Raw genomic sequence first — 19,428 nt, 5'->3', positions numbered from 1 at the left:
AAGCCGATCCGTAGGCACTTCCTCTGGGTGGTTCCTGACGTCAGGTAAGCAACCTGAGAACATGTTAGGACAATCCTGGGGCTTCGTGGCTCGGAGACTTTTTTGTACATTCCAAGCCCTGGTATGTCAGAAGGGTACATTTCTGCTTCGGCTAAGGCTTTGAAACTTGAACCATGCCCCAAGTCCCTGGCAGGTGGAAATGGTTTGTGTCTGAGAGAGGCAGATGTAAGTGGGGCGTTACCTCAATGGCTGGCTTGGCAGGGTATGTGTAGTTACTGTTCCGGGGGGTTCTCAGGAAGGGCTCAATCTAAGAGAGAAAAGAAGCCACAGGGAAACGTTACCTGACAGCATCGAAGTTGACTTAGGAAAGGCAAGAATGAACAATTCTGCCCTCTAGATTTATTTAACATGATTCTTCTGCACTGAAATAGAAAGAACTGTACAAACATAATTTCATTCATTCCCCCGAGGGTTTTACATAATGGCTTTGGCAAGGGACGTACAATAAAGGGGCTCTGTGCTTTCGTTTTCATCCTACCAATTTTGAACATATCCCTAATCCTCAAACTTATCTTCTTTGTGACTTCTCTGGCAAGGGATTCATATTTCAGCATTTTTTGTCTTCCAGGAAATGTATGATTATTTTGAGTATTATTCTGAGTATTATTTGAGTATTATTTTTCTTTCTTTCTGCCTTCTTTGAGCTACATGTCTTAACCCTTTCAAGTGGACTTTTTACATTTTGGTCCATTTCTCCCCCCTTATGAAACATCCTTTTTGTTCCCTACTCATCTATTTCACAATCAGTTTTCATACAAGCCCAGTCAAGAATCCAAGTCCACCCAGTTGCAGGTGATGGGTTAAGTGAAGAAGGAAGTAGACAAAGAGAAACATAAAGATGATTGTGAGGCAAGATCAGGTGGATTACACTGAGATCAGGAAGTGGACCCAGGGCGGTAAACGCTTTCACAAAATGTGCTCAGTGGAGTTGAAAGGCTACAGTCTGAAAAATTGAAAATAAAATGGGAATAAGAAGAGAAAATCAGAACTTAGAAGAAAAGGATCTTTAGAGATCAATTCAAGGGGTTGAAAACAGGCTGAACCCAGCTAGGAGATGTTCTATTCTATTTTGGCCCATATGGTGCAGAAGAAGGGGGAGGAGGGAGAGGGAAGGGGTGGAGGGGGAGGACCTCCTAATGCTTTCAGAAGGGGTGTGCTCTCTCCAGTTCTGGCCACATTGCTTCCCTTCGTCTCATGCCAGACTGTGCACACAGTCATGTCCCTGCACTGTAGACATCTGACTTTGCAACTCCCAAAGGCCCTCATTTTACAGGTAAGGAGCAAGTGAGGCCCACGGTGCAGAAGGGACCTGCTCCAGCTTAGGGAGCAAGTGGTGAGTGCAGAGCTGGCCCCAGTCAGGACTGGCCCCTTGTCTGGGTTTGTTCCTCATGCTGGAGTCAGGCCAAAGAAGATCCTGTTGGCCAGCAGTCATTGGGAGGACAAAGTCCACAGGCGTAAAGCTCTCAGGCCCCAGCAAGTCTACTCTTTCCTCTGAGTCTCAGCATTCCTGTCTGAAATGGGCCATCCTTTCATGCAGCAGCACTCAGGCCCAAGGGCAGGAAGTGAGCACTGGACAGCATACAGCAGTGTAAGGCAGGGGAGGGCTCACGGTGGCACATCTGTATGGCTGACTGGGTTTGTCTCAGGTCCATGTTCTGTGTCCCTCGAGCATTCACCATCAGATGGGGGCCATCTGGGAGCATTCTGTAAATACTTGAGCACTGTTCTAGGTGCCAGGATGAGGAGAGGATACAAAGAGGCTGCCCCTGGTCAGGCAGGAGGCAGCTGGAGAAGCATCTGAATGGGGTGGTCTAGGGGGTGCAGCCGTTACCCAGGAACTGCAGCGAGACCTGGGGATGTGTGGTCCTCAAAGACCTGGGGATGTGTGGTCCTGGGGATGTGGGGTCCTCCCCCCTGGGGATGTGGGGGTGGGCTTGCTAATGGGATCCTCCCCCCACTTCAAAGTGGCCCTGACTGGGCTTAGGGTCTTGGGCTGGAGATATCCCCAGAGTGACCAGCAGGGGAAGAACCAGAGGGCAAAAACAAAGCCTGCCCTTTGGGGAGTGCTGAGAGTCACACTAGACAGTCTATTTCATCAAATGTATTTGATCATATGATCCGTGGGTTGGAGGAGGAGAGACAGAGCTATCGGGCCAAAGGTTAAGGAGACCCTGGCATGTAGAGGGAAGTGAGGTCAGGTCAGGAACAATAAGAACTGACCAGGGTTGCCACAGAGAGGTGGGCTGGGGTGTCCAGGCCTTATTTTCAGCCAGGTTTATTAACCACTGACCACTTGGTGCAGACATGAGTCAGAGTGGCTTAAAGGCCTAGAGCCATGCGGATTACATGGAAGAGGATTCAACTTAGTCTGACGCTCTCTTAGCAGTTAGGGTTAGAGCTCCTGTGAGTAGAAAGTGAAGCCAACAGAATGCCATTACCAGGAACCATTCTAGTAGTTCCAGCCATGCAAGGAGGGGGAGGCAGAGCCCAGACAGCCACCTGATGTGAGTCAGCTACGTGAGTCAGTGGCTGTGGAACAAGGTCACAAGCATCCTGGCTGCGTTAGTAGGTGTGATGTTCCACAGGGAAGGAGGGGTGTTTTCTTCTGTGCTGGTTGGATCAAACGGGGGTGCACAGTCACCAACATAAAGGGGGCCACATTCCAAGCAGAGACACCGACATGAGTCAGGGATGCAGTCATGTCTGCAGTAAGCACTTTAGAAGACGCACAGCAGTGGCAGGAGGAGGGAAGCGGCTTCGTGAAGCTTTCTATCCCATTCCATTCAAAAAGTGCTGGTTCTTCATCTACATCGATTTCACGACCTGTTAATGGGTAGCCACTTGGCAGTTTGAAAAGCTCACTTAAGAGAGTGTGGACATCTAAGCACGGTCTGCAGGGATGCCTTGGGTGGGACGTGGTAGAAGAATTCCACTATTACATGAAAAATGGCATAAGTAGAGGTCGGAGGCTCTCCCCACTGAGATCCTAAGGTTATAGAATCCTCTGTGGTATTATGACGGGAAGGTCGGTCTAGTTAACCTTTAACAAACAAGGGGATCAGGATCTGGGAAGAGGATGGATGGGAGGGAGACTGGGGAGAATCCTATCAGATAGGGTGCCCAGCTTCTCTCGCCTGTAGAACTTGAAAACCACTATAAATAGAGAAGTCTCAAGGAGCAGGGAGTTTGGGAAGACAAATATTTAGCTCCTATTTAAATATTCCTTGCTCAAAAATTATTTTTGAACAAATGTCGAGTTTGAGGTGGTGGTGGGGTTAGAGCAGAATTAGATTTAGAAGCTCTGAGCATTAAGAAGATAGAATGTCTCCCATATATAATTCCATGTAGAAACATTGCTCTACAATAAAACAAGGTTTTATTGACACAGTTTCATTCTGTTGCCCTAAGTAGTGTGCAGTGGCATCATCATAACTCACAGCAACCTCAAACTCTTGGGCTGAAGTAGTCCTCCTGCCTCAGCCTCCTGAATAGCTGGGACTACAGGTGCTGCCCACATGCCCAGCTAACTTTTCTACTTTTAGTAGAGATGGGATCTTGCTCTTGCTCAGGCTGGTTTCCAAGTCCTGAGCTAAAGCAATCCATCTGCCTTGGCCTCCTGGAGTGCTTGGATTATAGGGGTGATCCAACACACCCAGCCAAGAACGCAAGTTTAGGGGAATTCAACAAACTTCTGTTTTTTCTCATGAGAAAAGACAGGATCCAACATGTAAACTATTTCACCCCCCTCCTCTCTCTTTCTCTGGAATCCCTGCTCTGTTGATGTCCCTGATCATACATTCAATCTGCCCTGTGGGTAACCTTACACCATACAGAGCTTCTCAGGGGAAAGGTACTTTAAGAGTTAGAAAGATAGGATTGGGGAAAGGAGAAATAAAGACAGATTAAGAGACTGAGGACTCCAGTGCAAAGAAATTTCACAGGACGTTGTGGAAATGGATAAACTCAAAGTGAGGGATGTGGGGAAGGAAAACAGGACAGAGACATGAAAGCTGGAGGATGTCCACATTTTCAAAGTTAAGAGAAGGAGGGAGGACCATTAAAAGAGACCAACAGGGGTTAAGGTGGTTTGGTAGCTGCAACCCAGGGAGGGATGAGTTTCAAGGAGGAGGTGATTAGCTTTGACAAAGGCTTCAGGGTGATCAAGAAGAATAAAAGCTGAAAAAGAACAGGGCTGATCTTACAGAGGGTGGTTCAGTCCGCTGCCCTGGGGTTAGGGAAGGAGTGGGTAGAGCGCTAAAGGCAGGGAGGGAAGATCAGGCCCAGTCCACAGAGCAGTTAATCAAAAGCTGGCTGTAAAATCATTTGTTCAACTTGAAAGTACAGCAGAAATCCCTGGAGTCCTGTTAAGTTGCCCTACCTGGCACGCACAATGTGCTGGCTGTTTGGGGGTGTGGGGGAGAAGGGAGGAGGCTGAGAAAGCTCCTCAGTGCTCACATCTCAGGCTCCCCTCCCTGCACTGCATCCTGCCTGTCGCCTGTTGCCTCTATGTTTAGACACATCTAGGACAAAAATATGTGCTGCCTGGCCCCTGTCAGCTCACATTGAGATGCTGGTGGACTTTTATATCACTCTGAGGCACATGGGAGGGAGCAGATGGACCCTCTCAGAATGGGCTTCAGGGTTGCTTAGCAACAGCTTCTCCCTGGGCTGGGCTTCTGGTTCCAGGAGGCTGGGTTTGCTCTCCTCTGCTCACAGTGGCTCAAGCAGGCTCTGTCCAGAAGGGAGAAGCCGAGCCCACTGTGGCTGGAGAGGCCGGGTGGAGCATCAACTGTTAAAGGCTCCCTGCCTGGTCAAGGGCAGAGAGTAGCAGAGGCTGCCTCCAGGCCAATGGTGACAAGGCTCTCTCTGACCCAGTGCTTAGTCTCCACCTCAGTCCTTGAAGGGCAAACAATGGCTCCCAGTAGGGGTTGTTACTTTTATGATGCAACGTAAGGGGTAGAGACAGATTGGGGGCGGGGGCGGGTGATATCAGTGTGGCCATAGGGGTTAGTAAAATATTGAAATATCTATAGTATGGTTCATAGCCACTGCTCTCAGTCCCTAAATTCCCCCACTACCCAAGTTACCCTGGCTCCTCCCTGGAACTCCCGGGAATCCTCAGGACACAGCAGCTAAAGGGTTTACACCTGGCACAGGAGGGGCCTCTAGGGCCTCACCCCAGCCCCTTGGCCAGCATCTGACCATTGTGTCTAGAGGCATCCATGTGATACTGTTGTTATGTAATTTGACTATCCATTATCTTCATGTCCCCATCCATCCCTCCTCCTGCCACCTTGCTCTCCTGATGAGGTTGGTGGTACACAAGACTGAGCCTGGGCCCAGACTGGGGTGGGGAGGGCAGCAGGCAGGGAGCACGGTCCAGGTAGCTGTGCCCACTCTCTCAGGAGCTCCAGCAGACACATGGGGAGCTGCAGGTTCATTCCCCAGCCAGGAGGTTGGGAAAGGGTAACACAGCCCACCCAGGAGGGAAACTCAGGCTCCCATATGGGTCAAGCCCCCTGCTTTTACTGCTGCAGAGGGCTCTCTGGCCTTGGCCTTATTTGGTTAAAAAATTATAAGACAGGACCAAGAAAGAGGAGCTAAAGGCAATGGGAACATGAACCTGCCCCCGCCCCTAGGCCTGAAAACAAGCTTAGCCACCACTTACATATTCCTCCTTAAAAGGAGCCCTGAGCTGGTGTGTCCTCGCAGGCCCATCCTCTGGGTCCCTCCTCCATACGCTCTGGGCTCTGCCCTTTGCTGCTCCCCCCATGACCCTCTCCCTGAGGACCTCCCCAATCCCTGTGCTACCGTCACTAACTCCAGCTTCCAAGCCCGCCTGGCCCCTTGCTAGGCCTCCAAGCCATAGTCAGGCTTTTCCATCGGCCCCAGACTCTGGTCTCCTGGCTGTTTGGCTGCCACTGTCAAGAACTCACCTTCCTCCCTGGAATCTGCTCCCTTTGCAGGGACCCGGGTCCCCTCTCCCCTTCCCAGAGAAATAACAGCTACTGCACTCGCGCCCCTCTGCACCCCCCCCCATCCTCATGTCTCAGAAAAGGGTCAAGGTGGGCACAGGAAGCTGTGGAGGAGGCCGAGCTCTGCCCTGGACCTCTGGAGAGGAGAAGGCGGGTCCTTCCTGGTTACCTGTGTGGGGCAGGTGAGGGGGATCTCTGCTGCCAGCTCCAGGGCATCCGCTTTGCTTCCGAGTGGTTCCAGCTGATCAGGAAGAACAGAGAGCCACAGGTGTACCAATTTGTTTCTGCTGAAGTGATCATTCCCTGGCAGCGCCCTGCGGTAGGGAAAGCTCAGCACCCCATTTCAGGAGGTTTGTTGTCCACCCTGGCTTGGGCCACGGCCAGCTGTGGGGTATGGGGCCAGTTGCTTAGCTTCTCTGGGAATCTCCTCAGAGACTCATAGTCCATCTCTAGCAGGGCTGTGGAGAGACTTGAATGACATAAAATGGCTTAAACTGCTCATCATAGGAGATAGCAAAAGAATGTGGGGTTTCTGCCTTGCATTTCTCTGGAGAGATTCCATCCTTGCCGTTCAAAGCACTGAGGAGAGGGTGCCATAGGACCAGGCTGAGAAGACTTTTAAGGACTCTGTATTTTCAATTCTAGGGCCTTCTATAGACGTGCCAGCCACTGTTCCTCTCAGCCTTGCTTGCAAATGGATGCCAAGAGCCAGGCTCCATTCTATAGGGGCTGGTGCTTTGCTCTAGACTAGAACCCCAGGGGACCAGGGACATCCCACTTGTTTTACCATATTGACCCAAAGGGCCCTGGAGAGCTGGGAGTGGAATTTCTGACTTGGGTGGATGCAATCTGGGGCAAAGAAGGATATATCCAGGCGCCCATCCTGAAAGAGACAAATATATTCTTTCAAGATCCTATTGGTTCAGAGGGAGCCACAGCCAAGTAGCCTGGCCTCTGGTACTGCCCACACTGCTCCCTCCTCTCCTGGGAGTGCTCCAGGTCACTGGTCCCTTCAGGGAGATCAGAGCCATCCCACAAATGAGCAGCTTCGGGTGACCCCAACCTCCCACCTTCCTTCCTGACCCTATAATTCCCCTTTATTTAATAAAAAAAACAGATGCTGTATTTATTTTTAGGTACATTCACATAACATCCTAGCCCATGCCATGGATGAGAGAGAGACACTCATTCCTGAGATAGTCTTGATCGGTCAGCTCAGAGAAGCTACTTGCCAGGCCTCAGCCTGCTGGCCCTGGTGGGGAGAACACAGCCAAGCCTCAGAGCAGGCCTGAGTAGGGTGCCCTGTCTCCAGCCTTTTCCCTCTTGAGGGACCTGGGAGTCTGCAATACTGCTGTCCCTCCAGTTTCCCTTCAGGTGGATGAAGCCGTGGGATAGAGGACAGACCTCAGTCCTCACCCAGATCACTTCTGCTCAGAGCAGCAGTGCCAGGCAAAGAGCTTGACCAAAGTGGAAACAGACAATATACAGAACCCTCCCTTATAACTGCAGTGTCCCATGCAAGAGAGACCATGCATGTGGCAGAAAGTTTATATCTGGAGTTGGACAAATCTTGCCTGTTATTTCCTATGTGATCTTAGTTAGGAAGTACAGTCACGTCTCTGCACCTCTGTTCTATGCAGGTGATAATACTCACCTGCAACGGCAGTGGCGCAGTGCCTGGCACATCATAGGTGCTTGGTACACTGGAGGCAGTTATCAGGAGCAATGGGAACGCCCCGCATCTGGCTGCCTCTGGGAACATGGCTCAGGCATTCAAGGGGGCTGTACCCACCAGAACAGGATCTGGAGTGCTGTCTGTGTGTTTCCTGTTTTATTCACATGCTGATGAAAGCACTGGCATTTCTGCCTTGAGTTTTCTCCTCTAAGGCACCCTTGGCAGGCTCTCCCCTCTAGAGCCCCATGGATGAGGGTGGAAGACATACCGCCAGGACAGGGAGCAGAACGTTTTGGAAGAAGGGCTGTAGCACCACGGCAAAGTCCTCCCTTGTGTCGTAGCGACCTGACTCCACCAGCTCACGCAAACTGCTCTGGGGACACATGTGTGGGAGCCATCAGTTCAGGCTGTGGGTGGGCTGAGTATCCAGTGGGGCAAGAGCAGGGATGGTGGGCAGCGTTGGACGGCTATATGAGCCCTTGCCTTGAGAATACAAACGCACCTGATGACAAATCCCTTTCCAGAGAATTTAGAAACAGGCCGAGTCACCTTTTTGTTTTGGTTCTAAGTGGCCTGTAGCCTCTGAAGGCTAGACAGCTAGTCCCACAGGAATAAAAACCTGGGAAGAGTCTCCAGAGGTCCCCTGGCTCCAGACCTGCAAGGCCTGCTCTGTGGCCTGCCCGTTGAGGCAGATGGGAGTGTGGAGGTGAGGCCAGGTGGGAGTTGGGCCTTCAGGATGCAGGATAAGGCAAGGTGGTCTCATGGGGCATCAGGGCTACAGACCAGGAGTTGGGGTTAAGCCCCCAAGGGTCGCTCAGGAGTGAAGCCTCTGCTGCCTGGATCCCACTGGGATGACTCCAACCAGGGCATCCGAGACCCCTCAGCCAGGTGGGGCAGAGGAAGGGACCCAGGATGGGCAACATCTCCCCGTCAGCCTCTTTCTTCCCTGCATATCTCCCTTAGTGGGGCTTGTGAAGGTGGGGAGAGAACACAGAATGAGCCTTCTGGGTCTCACCTTGTAGGCTTGGGTGAAGGCCTCCAGCCTGGCCAGCTCCTGGGAGTTCTCCCGTGGGGTCAGAACACAGTTACACAACATGCTGCACAAAGAGGGGGAGGCAGAGGCACCCAGAGCCGAAGCTCAGGTCAGGGACTGGGCCTGGTTGCCCAGGGCGGGGTGAAGGAGGGAGGAGCAGCTCCTTTGAGCCCTGGTTTGGGAGCACACATGCCTGAGGCTCTGCGATGTGTGCTCAGGGGCAGCTTTTAGGCCTCACATGGCACTGGGGGAAGTCCGGGAGGAAGGTGGCCATGAATGAGCACCCTCTCATATGAATGCAGACAAAGGTTGGCTGGGGGGGCCGGCCTGCAACAAGCTATGCTCAGCAAGTAAATTTAGACAATGAAAGTTCAATGTTCCATTAAAAAATAATATAAGATGCACCTTCTGGTATTAGAGATGGTATTTTGGGGCCTCTGGTGCTCACGCCCTAGGACCCCTCCTCTGTTCAGTTCACACTAGTGCCCCTACTGTGTCCCCTTTAACCACGAGTTATTTTGCAGTTTTAAAACACATTTACTGGTAAGAGAGAGAGAGAGATCATCTCCAAAGCACTTAAAACAGTGCTGGGTGCCTGGTAATTTCTGTAAGATTTGTTAAATAAATAGGTACACGTTTAAGGTAAAATATGTATAATAACACACATCAGGTACCTGTCACCCAGCTTAAGAAACAAAATATTTTAGCCGGGCGTTGTGGTGGGTGCCTGTAGTCCCAGCTACTCGGGAGGCTGAGGCAAGAGAATCACCTAAGCCCAAGAGCTGGAGGTTGCTGTGAGCTGTGACGCCACAGCACTCTACCGAGGGCGACAAAGTAAGACACTGTCTCTTAAAAAAAAAAAAGAAAGAAAGGAAAGAAAAGAAACATTTTCAGTTTCCTGAGTCCCTCCCAATTCTCTTCTTCCCCACAAAGGTAACTGGACTATGTGTCTCCTCTCCTTGCTTTCTGGTGCAGTCTGACCACACACACACACACACACACACACACACACACGTATATACATCCCTGTGTGTTGCCAGCTCCTAGCCAGGCTACCAGCCTTGCATAAGCCTCAGCCTCTCCCTCTGTGGCTTCCTGGTATCAAAGACCCCAAGGTCGCATTAGGGGCACTCACATGGGGGCAACTATAGCTCCAATTTCCCAGAAGGGCATGGTTCCGGGTCAAGTTCTTTTTCATATATTTGGACACATGGACACACCATGTCACCAAGATCCTGTGGAGTCTCTGCTACATGTGGGCTAGACCAGGAGGTAAGGGTATCCCCAGCATGGGGACAGCCAGGACCAGCCTACCTGGCCTGCTGTACTGGACACTTGTCTGGGTTTCCCAGGAACACCTGACGGATGACACTGGGGTCCATGAAGTCCACGAGGTTGACCAGGGCTCTGGGCACCTAAGGGCAAGGCTGGGGATGAGAGAGGGGCTGCAGGGGCTTCTTTTTCAGGCTTCCTTAGGGCCCTGAGGAGTGGGGAACTGGCTGTAGGATTCCTGTAGGACCCTAGCTCGGTCTGCCCTGAGTCTGGGGAGGAGTCTGTACAGGGCCCTGCAGCCCAGGCTTCACACACACACCCACCCCCAACCAGGTGCCACCCATAAGAACTGCAGTGGGAAGGCACCTCCTAGGCCAATAAATCCTAAGAGGTCAGCTCTATTAAACCACCATTTAGTGAGCCCTTATGCTAGCTTTAAACTCGGTGAGATACAGGACCTGCTTGCCAGGCCATTAGCCCTTGACCAGTTCTTTCCAGCCCAACCTGATCTAACTCTGCTGAGTACACATGGGGTCTCAGCCACCCCCAGATCCTTGGTGGTCAGTGTGCTCCCTCCTGGGCAGCCAGTGCACCTTGTCCTTGCCAGGGATGGTGGTCATGACAGGTGGATCCACTTCTGGGTGCAGGACCAGACAGAGGTTTGCTCTAAACACACCCCGTGGCTCAAAATGCAGTGTCCACCTGGGGGCCACCTGGCTGCTGCCCCCGAGGAATGTCCCAGATAGTGGGGGTCCGGGGGGGGAAACAATTAGACAATACACTGCCTTTCCTTCTTCAAACCTGAGATGCTTTTGGGTTGATTCCAAATGCAATAAGGCTTCCTTAGTGGGGTAGACCCTAACCTTTGGAAAGGGAAGGAGCCCACGTCTTTGCTCTGCCCTTCAGGGAAGGGGGCACTTCCACCATTCTCTCTTCCACCCCCCTTCACCTTCACCACACTTGAGCTGTTACCAGCTGCTGGGAGCCCCCCACCCACCTCTCTGTGTAGGATGTCCAAGGCATTGCGGAGATGGCCAACAAAGTTGGCTGCAGAATACAGATTCTGGCAAGAGAAAGGAGGGAAGGAGAGGAGGAACTGGTTAGGGTGTGAGGGCAGTAGGGCAGTTTCAGGCTTCCCTTTTGGCTCTGGCCCCACAGACTTGCTCTCCCTCTGCCTCTGCCTGTGACCAGCTCATCATGTCAGGACCTGAGATGGACAGGTGACTACTCGCTGTTGTCAAAGGTGGGCCAGCCAGAAGAATGGAACCTTCCTCTGGAGCTTTAGTTCAGGAGCAGAAAGTAGGGAGCCCTCTTTCCAGCTCCTTAGGGTCTACAGTATTTTTTCCTTCTCAATTCTTGGGAGTTGTAAGAGAGAAGAAATACCCTATATCTGCTACCTGCTACCTTCCCATCTGGGACAGGGTGAGGTAGCAGGGTAAGAAGTGTGTGTGTGAGAATTAAACGCCTATGGGTGTAGATACAGGTGCAGTTGGACGAGGCTCAGGTTGGCTCTAGGGGCTATTCTCAGAGAGGATCTCCAAGGCCTACTGGTCAAAGTCCGGAGCAACGAGCAAGCCGGGACCTGGTCCCCATTACCGAATCTGTGCAGAAGTCACATAAATCATTGGCTCCAATCAGCACAGTGATGACCTTCCAGTCTTCATGAAAATTTACTCTCTACATGGAGAGACGAAAATGCTTAATGATTTCCAACAAAACACACGAAAACATCACAGCTCTAGGAAATCCATGCAACCCTCTAGGTCGGTGATTTTTCAACCGGTGTGCTGTGACACACTGATGTACTGGGAGAACATCTAAGGTGTGCTGCAAAACTTTTTAAAAATCATTAATTAAATTATTTTTGAAAGAAGTTCAAAGCACAATAAGTATATTTTTTTAACTCTGTTTTTGGAGCAACACAATTTAAGCGTGCTGTGGAAGTTTAACTACAGTTCAAATGTGCCATGAGATTAAATGTGCCCACTTGAAATAATAGGATCAGAAACTCAGAGCTGAGGGAATTTATTTATAGACCACAGAATCTTTGCACTAGGAGGGACTTGCAAAGTCACTATGGCCAGCAATAAACCTCCCCCCATCGACATAACGTCCCTCAGAGGACCTCTGACTGGTGGCTGCCCTACACTGCTGGAATGCCTCTAATGACAGGCGACTCACTGCTTTTCATCATAGACCATTCCATTTGGGGACTTTAGTGGGTTAGAAAATTAATATTTATTAGCCGGGCGTTGTGGCAGGTGCCTGTAGTCCCAGCTACTCAGGAGGCTGAGGCAAGAGAATCGCTGAAGCCCATGAATTTGAGGTTGCTTTGAGCTGTGAGGCACTCTACCAAGGGTAACATAGTGAGACTCTGTCTCAAATAAAAAAAGAAAAGAAAATTAATATTTAGAAATAACCATAAATTTGACTCACATGGTCATCTTTCATCTTTTGTACCAAAGTCTGGACTTGGCTTATAAGATCCCTGAGAAAAAGAGAAAACCAGTCTTTAAATGAGGAATAGTGCCCACAATTTTTCTCCTAAAGGGCCTGAACTTGAGGTCCCTATGGCATCATCCCCACTGCATGACCTGGCAGAGACTCTGAGGCTGGAGACCAGGAGCCTCTTGCCTCTGCTGGAGAATTATCACAACCAAGAATCATTTGAAAGCCCATTGTGTGTCTGTCCTACAGCAGGAGTTGAAGGCACTGCCAACTATGTCTTTGCTCCATCTCCTTCTAGGACTCCACACCTAGAAGGTCTTTTAGAGTTCCATGTTAAGAAACCATTCATCTCGGGCAGCGCCTGTGGCTCAGTGAGTAGGGCGCCGGCCTCATATGCCGAGGGTGGCGGGTTCAAACCCAGCTCCGGCCAAACTGCAACAAAAAAATAGCCCGGCGTTGTGGCGGGCGCCTGTAGTCCCAGCTGCTCAGGACGCTGAGGCAAGAGAATCGCGTAAGCCCAAGAGTTAGAGGTTGCTGTGAGCCGTGTGACGCCACGGCACTCTACCCAAGGGCTGTACAGTGAGACTCTGTCTCTACAAAAAAAAAAAAAAGAAACCATTCATCTCTTTTGGAAGACTAGGTTTCCAAAAGTCTAGACTTGAAATTAACATGAAATTTAGCACGGTTCCTCTGACTGCCAGGAAGCTGAGGGTTTGATGCTCCAACATATTAACCATAAAAATGTTCATATTAAGGGCAGTGCCTGTGGCTCAAAGGAGTAGAGTGCTGGCCCCATATGCTGGAGGTGGTGGGTTCGAGCCCAGCCCTGGCCAAAAACCGCCAAAAAAAAAAAAAGTTCATATTAACACAGTTGCTATTTCTTCTTTCCCCCAATGGCTGTGATTTTTCTCATGCATCTGTTATTAATTTTTAATAAACTTATCTAGATGTTTCTTTCAGAAAGAGGTAGGGAATAAATATAGTCCCTACACATGCCTGGGTTTATAATTCATGGCAGGACTAGATCTCAGGCACCTAAGCTCCCTACTTGTTCAGGCCCCTGTTATAGGTCTAGGTGGCATAGATCCATAATATAGGGATCTCTCGGGACATGGAGTGGTGCCATACATCCCAAGATGATCCTATCACCAGAAAGAGTCTTCCAGGTAAGTGAGCAAAGTCATCATCCAGAAGAGTGTGACCTGAGCAAGAAGACCACAGTGTGACAGAAGCTCAGATGACTGAGCCAGGAGCTGCGTGTGGTAAGGAGACCATCCCAGGAGCCTGGGCTCCTCTATTTTCCCTCTTGTTAGCTCCCTAATGGGGCTAGAGAGAGGACAAGACTTGATGCCGCGGAGGCCTCTAAAGCCAGAAAGCTTGCGCAGCTATCTGGCCCCTCCCTGATCTCTTTTGGGGAGTTGCCACTTGTGAGGTTCTGGGGAGAGTGGATCTCTCTAGCACAGTTACGCTGTGGTACGTTTTAAAAATTGAATAAAGGCATTCAGTTAGTCCAATTATTAGATCACAGTGTGTGTGAAAGAAAGGCCAGGAGTTGAATCTGTAGGGGCGTCACACCTTTCCACGACCACATCCTGTCTATCCTCCCTGTGATGACCGTAGTCACAGGACAGCAGGGAGGAGAGGGGGCCTGAGCCTCTCCCATCCTGGCTGCACATGGGTAAGGCCCCGTTTGCACACAGAGATCAGTTTTGTGATCTTAACGGTGTCTCTGTCTCTCCCGCTGCCAGCTCTGCAGACCCTCTCCCCAAATGCCATACTCAGCCTTCGCCCCAGGAGCAGCTTGATTGAGGAACGCATTTGTGTCATTGGCGCCACCTGTGCCCACCGCGTAGCCTGTGAGGTTTCTGTTAAACTCTCGAAGGATATCTGGAAAGGGGTAAACAGGACACAGACAGCTCAGGGCAGAAGTCCAGGGTGCCTTCTCTGGGACGGAGTGAGGGTCAGAGGTGGGGTGTGGGCTGTGCTATTATCCCTGTGCTTCCTGGGGAGAGGCAGGCAGGCAGTGTGTGTGCCCAGTAGCAGGTGGGGCCTGAGTTGGAATGACCTGCTGACAGGTCGGCCAAGAGCCTTTCATGTACAAAAAAAAAAAAAAAAAAAGTCACAGTAGGTGAAAGGTCACTATCTAATTTACCTCAGCCAGAAGAACCTGAGGCTTAGCATGTTTGGTAACTTGTTCTGGGCCATTGGACAAGCATATAGAAGGGCCCAGGTCTCCAGGCTCCAAGTCCAGGGTTTATTCCATCCCCCTTCAGCTGTCTGTCCACAGCCTGCCCTTTCCTACTTCAAAGAAGGGATGTCACTTGCTCCTTAGCTGGGAGGCGCTCTCAGGAAGCCTGGGGATCAGATGGAAGCCTGGGGATCAGATGCAACGTAGACAGACCAAGGCCCCGATGGCTACTCACTAGGTAAGGTGGTCACATTCTCCAGGGAGCCGTCCCCTCCTGCACTGTAGGGAGTGAGCAAGTCAATGAATGAGAGAGATTAATTAAGACATAAACTTTACAAAAGAGCGGCCCCCACCTTTCTTAGTGCCCAGGAGCTCCTACGAGATGTGCCATCCCCATCTCTCTGTGTTGGAGGAATCCTGAGAAAATTTTGAATTCCCCAACAGATTGGTTTCCTCCCAATCCAGTACTGGAAGGCAAGAGAGCTGCTTCTTTTCTTCGTCAAATCGAGAGTGTGCTTAGCTGAGCATGTGCTGTGCGCCCAGCCATGAACTAGACTCTGTTAGTTATCTCCTATCTTTCAACGTGCTTATGACATTGACGTGACTATCTCCATCTTACAGAGTCAGAAACTGAGGTACACAGAGGTTAATTAACTTGCAAAAGGTAACTAAAACCCAGCCTGAGATGGAAACCTTTAGAAAATAGGGGGCGGCGCCTGTGGCTCAGTGAGTAGGGCGCCGGCCCCATATACGGAGGGTGGCAGGTTCAAACCCGGCCCCAGCCAAACTGCAACAAAAAAATAGCCAGGTGTTGCAGCGGGCGCCTGTAGTCCCAGCCGCTCGGAAGGCTGAGGCAAGAGAATCGCGTAAGCCCAAAAGCTGGAGGTTGCTGTGAGCCGTGTGTTGCCACAGCACTCTACCGAGGGCAGTAAAGTGAGACTCTGTCTCTACAAAAAAAAAAAAAAATAGAAAATAGTTAAGATCTTGTCCAGCAGTTGGGTAAACTCTGATGCAATGTTCTGGGGAGGGTGTGTGGCCTCACATTGTCTTGCAATTATCTAATTTTCTTCTAATTGAACATCAAAGCACCCTAAAGATTTTGTTTCCTTTCGTGCATCTGAGTACAACATATCACTTCTTGGTGTCTGGGCTCAGATCATGCGCAGTGTATCTTCTTACCAGTTTAAAACGAGTACGGCACAGAGGAGGTAAGGACAGAAGTTTGGTGTTTTTTTTTTTTTTTTTAAGACCGAGTCTATGTCGCCCTGGGTAGAGTGCTATGGTGTCACAGCTCACAGCAACCTCCAACTCTTGGGCTTACGAGATTCTCTAGCCTCAGCTTCCCGAGCAGCTGGGACTACAGGCACCCACCACAATGCCCACCACAATGGCTATTTTCTTGTTGTAGTTGTCATTGTTGTTTAGCAGGCCTGAGCCGGGTTCGAACCTGCCAGCCTCGGTGTATGTGGCCAGCACCCTACCCAGTAAGCTATGGACGCCGCCAGAAGTATTTCTGTTTTAACAAAGTCTGATGTTCAAGTACATGGTATTTACTGTTATTTTGCTTTTGTGCCTCTTTCTTCAATCCCAGATTGATTGAGACTGGCCAGATTATTCCAGGCCAATCGATTTTAAAACATAGCCTTAGCATCTATCCTGCCAGCAGAGACTTCTAAGGAACAGGCCACGAATCAGGCACAGTCATCCTTCCCTCCAGGAATGCTTGGAATGAAGCTGACGGTTACATGCCAGCATGGTCGGGGGTGAGTCAGAGACTCAGCAAGCAGCCCAGGTGGTGGAGAGGAAGCAGCTGGAGTAAGTCCTGCCCGTTTACCTCACCCGCTTCTCTCCTCCTCTCCCCATCAGATGTCTGAACCTAACTTTCCCAGTGGTGGGCATCTATTGGCGCCTCTGATTCTCTTCCGACTCTGCACAAAGCTCCTGCTTTAGCTGCTTCCTGATCCCTCTTTCTCTGGACTAAAGGCACCAGATCAGAACATTGTACATCTGAAAGGAAACTATAAGTTGATATATCTCCTCCAATCGCTGTCTTCTACCTCTGCCTCCTTTTCTCCTTTAATAAAAACATAAACATGGAGACGTATATAAACACACAAATCAATTATTTCCTATTATAATTTCTTGTTTAAAGGTATCTTTGTCCTAAAACAAGTGTGGTGGCTGATTAAGACGAACAGGCTATGAAAATTTCTCCCTGGCTTCATATTGGAGTGTAAATTTCTAGGAGAAAAAAGGATTATACAGATCAACATGAAAGAACAAAAATACGTAAACCTTCATTTTTAAAATTAGAACTATGTGAAACATGAAACAGACCCATGTCAGCTAGTCTATGTCAGATCCTTCATTTGAATATAATTTGTATGACACTGTGAGCTCAATGGTTGAGCCTTGTTTATCTGTTCTCACCTGCAGTGTACAGAAAAACAGAATAGATGCTAAGTAACATTTGTTAAAGGAGTTTCAATAATGTGAGACTGAACTCCTAAGTTAATAGAACAAAGAAATTCATTTCTTGGTAAGTAAATTTTATTTTGGTCTTTTTAATGATCCCAACTGAGCAAACTTATTTCAATGGAAGGAAAGGCAACCATCTAAAGACCCGGACTCCCAGCTTAAGGGGCCTAGAATACTCATGGCCAACCCTCCTCTCCATATCCTGCTCACAGCCACCCACCCCCTGAGAATTCTGGATCCACTTCTCCTAACTCCTCAAGATTCACTCTTTCCACTTTGGTTTTTTTTTTTTTTTTTGGGGGGGAGGGGGGAAGAGGTTTAGACGAGACTACTACTAGACACTTCCTATGGAATTGGTATTATGAACAACAAAATTCCGGAATTAAAAAAAACACTAGATTAAACAGATAAAATTTAAACACAGTTCTTCATTGCAGGGCTTCTTGGAGCCTTTAATATGCTCATATGCACGTGATTTCTCCAGAAGTAGATAATGTTTCCCTAAGAAGATGAAGGATTTTCCCTTCTTAAGGAACTGTCTGGAGTTAACGTCCCACAGAAGATACTTTGAGAAAACACTAGTTTGCACATTAGGTCCTTAAAGAGGAAATATCCAATTTCAAATCAAAAGCATAGTTTATTATATGTTAAATAAGAATCAGTACGATTAATCAAAGTCTGCACCTAAATTATTGGCACAGTGTTGACATCTTAACATTTGTGCCAGTGGCAAAGAAGCCTGGAAAGTGAGTGGCGATTGAAATCACAAAAGGTGTTTTCCACAGCTTGTTGGGAATTAAATATTTTTCCTTATAAGAAGTGGTCCAGAGCCTGGAAGAAGTGGTAGTCATTTGGTGTAAGGGCTGGTGAATACGGTGGATGACAGAGAATTTCCAAGTTCAACTTCCATAGTTTGAGCAGTTGTTGTTTGTGCAACAGGTGGTTGGGCACTGTCTTACAAGAGGATTGGCCTGTGTCTACTGACCAATCTCAGCAGCTTAACCTTCAGCATCCTCATCATTTCATCCAGTTGGTTGTAGGAGACATCAGCGGTAATTGACTGACCAGGATTCATGAAGCTCTGGCGGATAAGACCAGTGCTGGACCACTAAACAAACACCACTAGCCTTTTTGGATAAATATTCAGTTTTGGACTGTGTTTCGGCACTTCATCTTTATCCAACTATTGTGCCAAATGCTTGCTATTGTCAAAAAGTATCAATTTTTCAGTACACAGAACAATACGGTGTAGAAGTGGTTCACCTTTATGTCGTGACAGCAAAGAAGGACAAGCTTCAAGATGATTTCCTGCCTGATCCTTACTTAATTCACGTGGAACGCATCTATCCAGCTTCTTTTTTTTTAAATTTCAGATTAAAATGTGGGTGCATATGATTAGGTTACCTACTTTGTTTTTGTAAGGTTAAAGTTTGAGTTGTAATTGTGCCCTTTACCCAGGAAGTGTGCAACATACCCATACAATGTACCTGCTGGGTGGGAACTTCCCCAAGCCCTTCCCCTTCCTCCCTGCTACTTGAATTTAATTGAGTTTTTCTGCCACATGAGCAGGTAGTTGTTACCTTGCTAATTTGTTTCAAACAGTCCAATATTGTTGAAACAGTAAAGTCCGACCTTGCTGGTGATTCACGCATAGTCTGAGATGGATTGCTTCCACTACAGCTTTCAGTTCATCATTATCCACCCTGATTTCAGGTCTCCCACGTGGCTCATTCTCAAGATTAAAATCACCAGAAAGGAACTTCTCAAACAATCGTTGTATGGTGCATTCATTAGCCACATCCTTCCCTAACAATATCAATATTGTTGATAATCCCTGTTAACAATCCTTCGTTGATATTTTGTGCTGTCTGCCCTGTATTGGTTTCACGATAGAATTCATATTTAAAAGAACACAAATTTTTGACTTATCCGTGGTTTCACAAAAATTGCTCTAAAAAATGTGAAAGATAATCTCAAGCCAAAACATGCATTTGAAAAGAAAGAGGCTATGCCTTCACAATAAAAATAAAACAAAAAGGGTCAAAGCAAAAGGTCAGAGATATCAACTGTCAAACTTGGTACTTAAGGAAATCAGACAATTCATATTTAATAGCCTAAATATTCTAGCAAGTGTCCAATTCTTTCTCAGCCTTTGACCTAGAGCTTTCAGCTTTAACATTTTGGATAAATTTAGGCTCTATAGTGACAGCAGCCATTGAACCTGAGGCCTTGGAACTAAAAGATTCAGACATTGGTCCTTAAAGGACTTCCCTTGTAGGAAGAAACAGAATAATGGCTG

The 19,428-nt window shown here is 48.7% G+C and overlaps 1 protein-coding gene across 1 annotated transcript in view; it reads right to left on the bottom strand.

Moving 5' to 3' along the window:
* Positions 1-19,428, bottom strand: part of PLB1 (phospholipase B1) — a 142,397-nt gene that overhangs the window by 31,920 nt on the left and 91,049 nt on the right. Inside the window, exons 34-44 of the mRNA XM_053589696.1 lie at positions 14,887-14,930; positions 14,242-14,350; positions 12,452-12,503; positions 11,612-11,692; positions 11,013-11,078; positions 10,058-10,158; positions 8,726-8,807; positions 7,979-8,083; positions 6,823-6,918; positions 6,205-6,276; positions 242-307 (exon numbers count right to left, since the gene is read on the bottom strand). Of these exons, the coding sequence (XP_053445671.1) occupies positions 242-307; positions 6,205-6,276; positions 6,823-6,918; positions 7,979-8,083; positions 8,726-8,807; positions 10,058-10,158; positions 11,013-11,078; positions 11,612-11,692; positions 12,452-12,503; positions 14,242-14,350; positions 14,887-14,930 (874 nt within the window). The remainder of the gene's footprint in view (positions 1-241; positions 308-6,204; positions 6,277-6,822; positions 6,919-7,978; positions 8,084-8,725; positions 8,808-10,057; positions 10,159-11,012; positions 11,079-11,611; positions 11,693-12,451; positions 12,504-14,241; positions 14,351-14,886; positions 14,931-19,428) is intronic.

The sequence above is a fragment of the Nycticebus coucang genome, chromosome 4 (assembly GCF_027406575.1).
Source record: "Nycticebus coucang isolate mNycCou1 chromosome 4, mNycCou1.pri, whole genome shotgun sequence".
Taxonomy (NCBI): Eukaryota; Metazoa; Chordata; class Mammalia; order Primates; family Lorisidae; genus Nycticebus; species Nycticebus coucang.
The sequence above is the reverse complement of the archived record's forward strand: the minus strand, read 5'-3'. Positions and strand labels throughout refer to the sequence as shown.